The 1647-nt window shown below is 42.6% G+C and overlaps 1 protein-coding gene across 1 annotated transcript in view; it reads left to right on the top strand.

The window, feature by feature from the left end:
• LOC119587551 (glycine-rich cell wall structural protein 1-like) overlaps window positions 1-1114 on the top strand; it is a 1324-nt gene extending 210 nt beyond the window's left edge. The window contains exon 2 of the mRNA XM_037936273.1: window positions 131-1114. Coding sequence (XP_037792201.1) covers window positions 131-1114 — 984 coding nt within the window. The remainder of the gene's footprint in view (window positions 1-130) is intronic.
• The last annotated feature ends 533 nt before the right edge of the window (window positions 1115-1647 follow it).

Here is a 1647-nt window from a genome sequence, read left to right as displayed (position 1 = left end):
CGTTATTTATGCAATACATTAATATATGCGTACAAATGCATGTGTATTCATATGCATCTAAACTCGAAGTAAACGTTTAGTATATATAACCAATTAATTCAAACTTAACCAGAATTTCACTGATTTGCAGTTTCTCTCAGCATTGGCTCTCGCAGTCCGTGCGGCACCCCAAGGCTATAATATAAACACGCCTTCTGGAGGAGGATTATCTATTGGCGGAGGTCATTCATCAGGAGGAATCTTTGGTGCTGGAGGATTCTCCGGTGGCAGCGGATTCTCTGGCGGCAGCAGTATCTCTGGTGGAGGATTCGCCGTTGGTAGCGGAATTTCTGGTGGAGGAATCTCCGATGGAAGCAGTGGAGGGTTAACTGGTGGATCTGGAGGCCCTGCAGGTGGTTGTGCTGAAGGAGAGATCTTGCATGTAGATGGATCTTGTGTTGTTCCCGTGGTTACAAGAAACGTCTTCTTGTATGACGCTCCTGAACAGTCTCAGCAGCCAAGTGGTCCACCACCAAGTCTTCCACCGCCAAAGGTCGATCACAATATCCTCTTCGTACGTCTTCCTGAAGGAGGAGTAGGACCCGAACCTATTATTGTTCCTCCACCTAAGCAGGAGAACATTGTATACGTCCTGAACAAGAACGATGGAGCAGGTGGCCAGCGAGTAATAGAAGTTACTGCTCCTCCACCTTCAGATCCTGAAATTTACTTCGTTAACTACGAAGAAGGAGAAAATCCAACTCTTCCGATTGGTGTCGATCTTGAGACTGCTCTCAGCGCTGCCGCTAGTGCTGGTGGTCAAGTCATCGGAGGCGTGGGAGGTGTCGATGGCTCTGGAGATGGAGGATTTGGTGGTAGTGGAACAGGTGGAGTTGGAGGACTTGGAGGATTAGGAGGCAGTGGAGGATTTGGATTGGGAGGTAGTGGAGGTTTTGCTGGAAGCGGACCAGGAAATAGTGGAGGATTTGGAGGTGTTAGTGGAGGAAATGGTGGATTTGGTGGCGTTAGTGGAGGAAGTGGAGGCTTCAGTGGAAGTGGAGCAGGAAGTACTGGAGGCTTTGTTGGGGGCGTAGGAGGCGCTGGAACTCCGTCCAGGCTGTATTCTGGACCGTAAAGAACTCCAGTTTCGAGATCAAAGGTACAATTTGCAGATTTAGCGTCTTGTTTTCATATCTTTATCTTTTATTGCCACCATGTTTTCACTATTATTTAATATATTCTACAGATACATCTGTAACCATATACTTGTTTCTCAATGTATCCTTCCTCTGCCGTCTACAGAAAAAGAGATGATATATGTATGAATATTTTTCGTTAAAAGTAATAGATTTTTTTACATATTAGCTGTCAATAAAATTGATATGGATGTAAAAGAAAGTTAGTCTGCAGTGCAAAGACACATAGGTGAATATATCTCACATCTGCTAATAAATTACCAGATTGCTTTGCGGATGTAGAAGATATATACTACATGACAGTTCATCTTGTTTCACACCAATAATTAAGGATTAATTCCAATAAATATAAAAGTAATTAATGAAATATAAATGCATTCCTTCTTAATGATGTTACATTTTCTTCCGAAAAAAAAATGTCCTATTTAAGAAAGGTATCAACAAATATCAACATTATCAACAAATAGAACGT

This window comes from Penaeus monodon, chromosome 22, assembly GCF_015228065.2.
Source record: "Penaeus monodon isolate SGIC_2016 chromosome 22, NSTDA_Pmon_1, whole genome shotgun sequence".
In the NCBI taxonomy this organism is placed as follows: domain Eukaryota; kingdom Metazoa; phylum Arthropoda; class Malacostraca; order Decapoda; family Penaeidae; genus Penaeus; species Penaeus monodon.
This window is presented reverse-complemented; position numbering and strand designations above follow the sequence as displayed.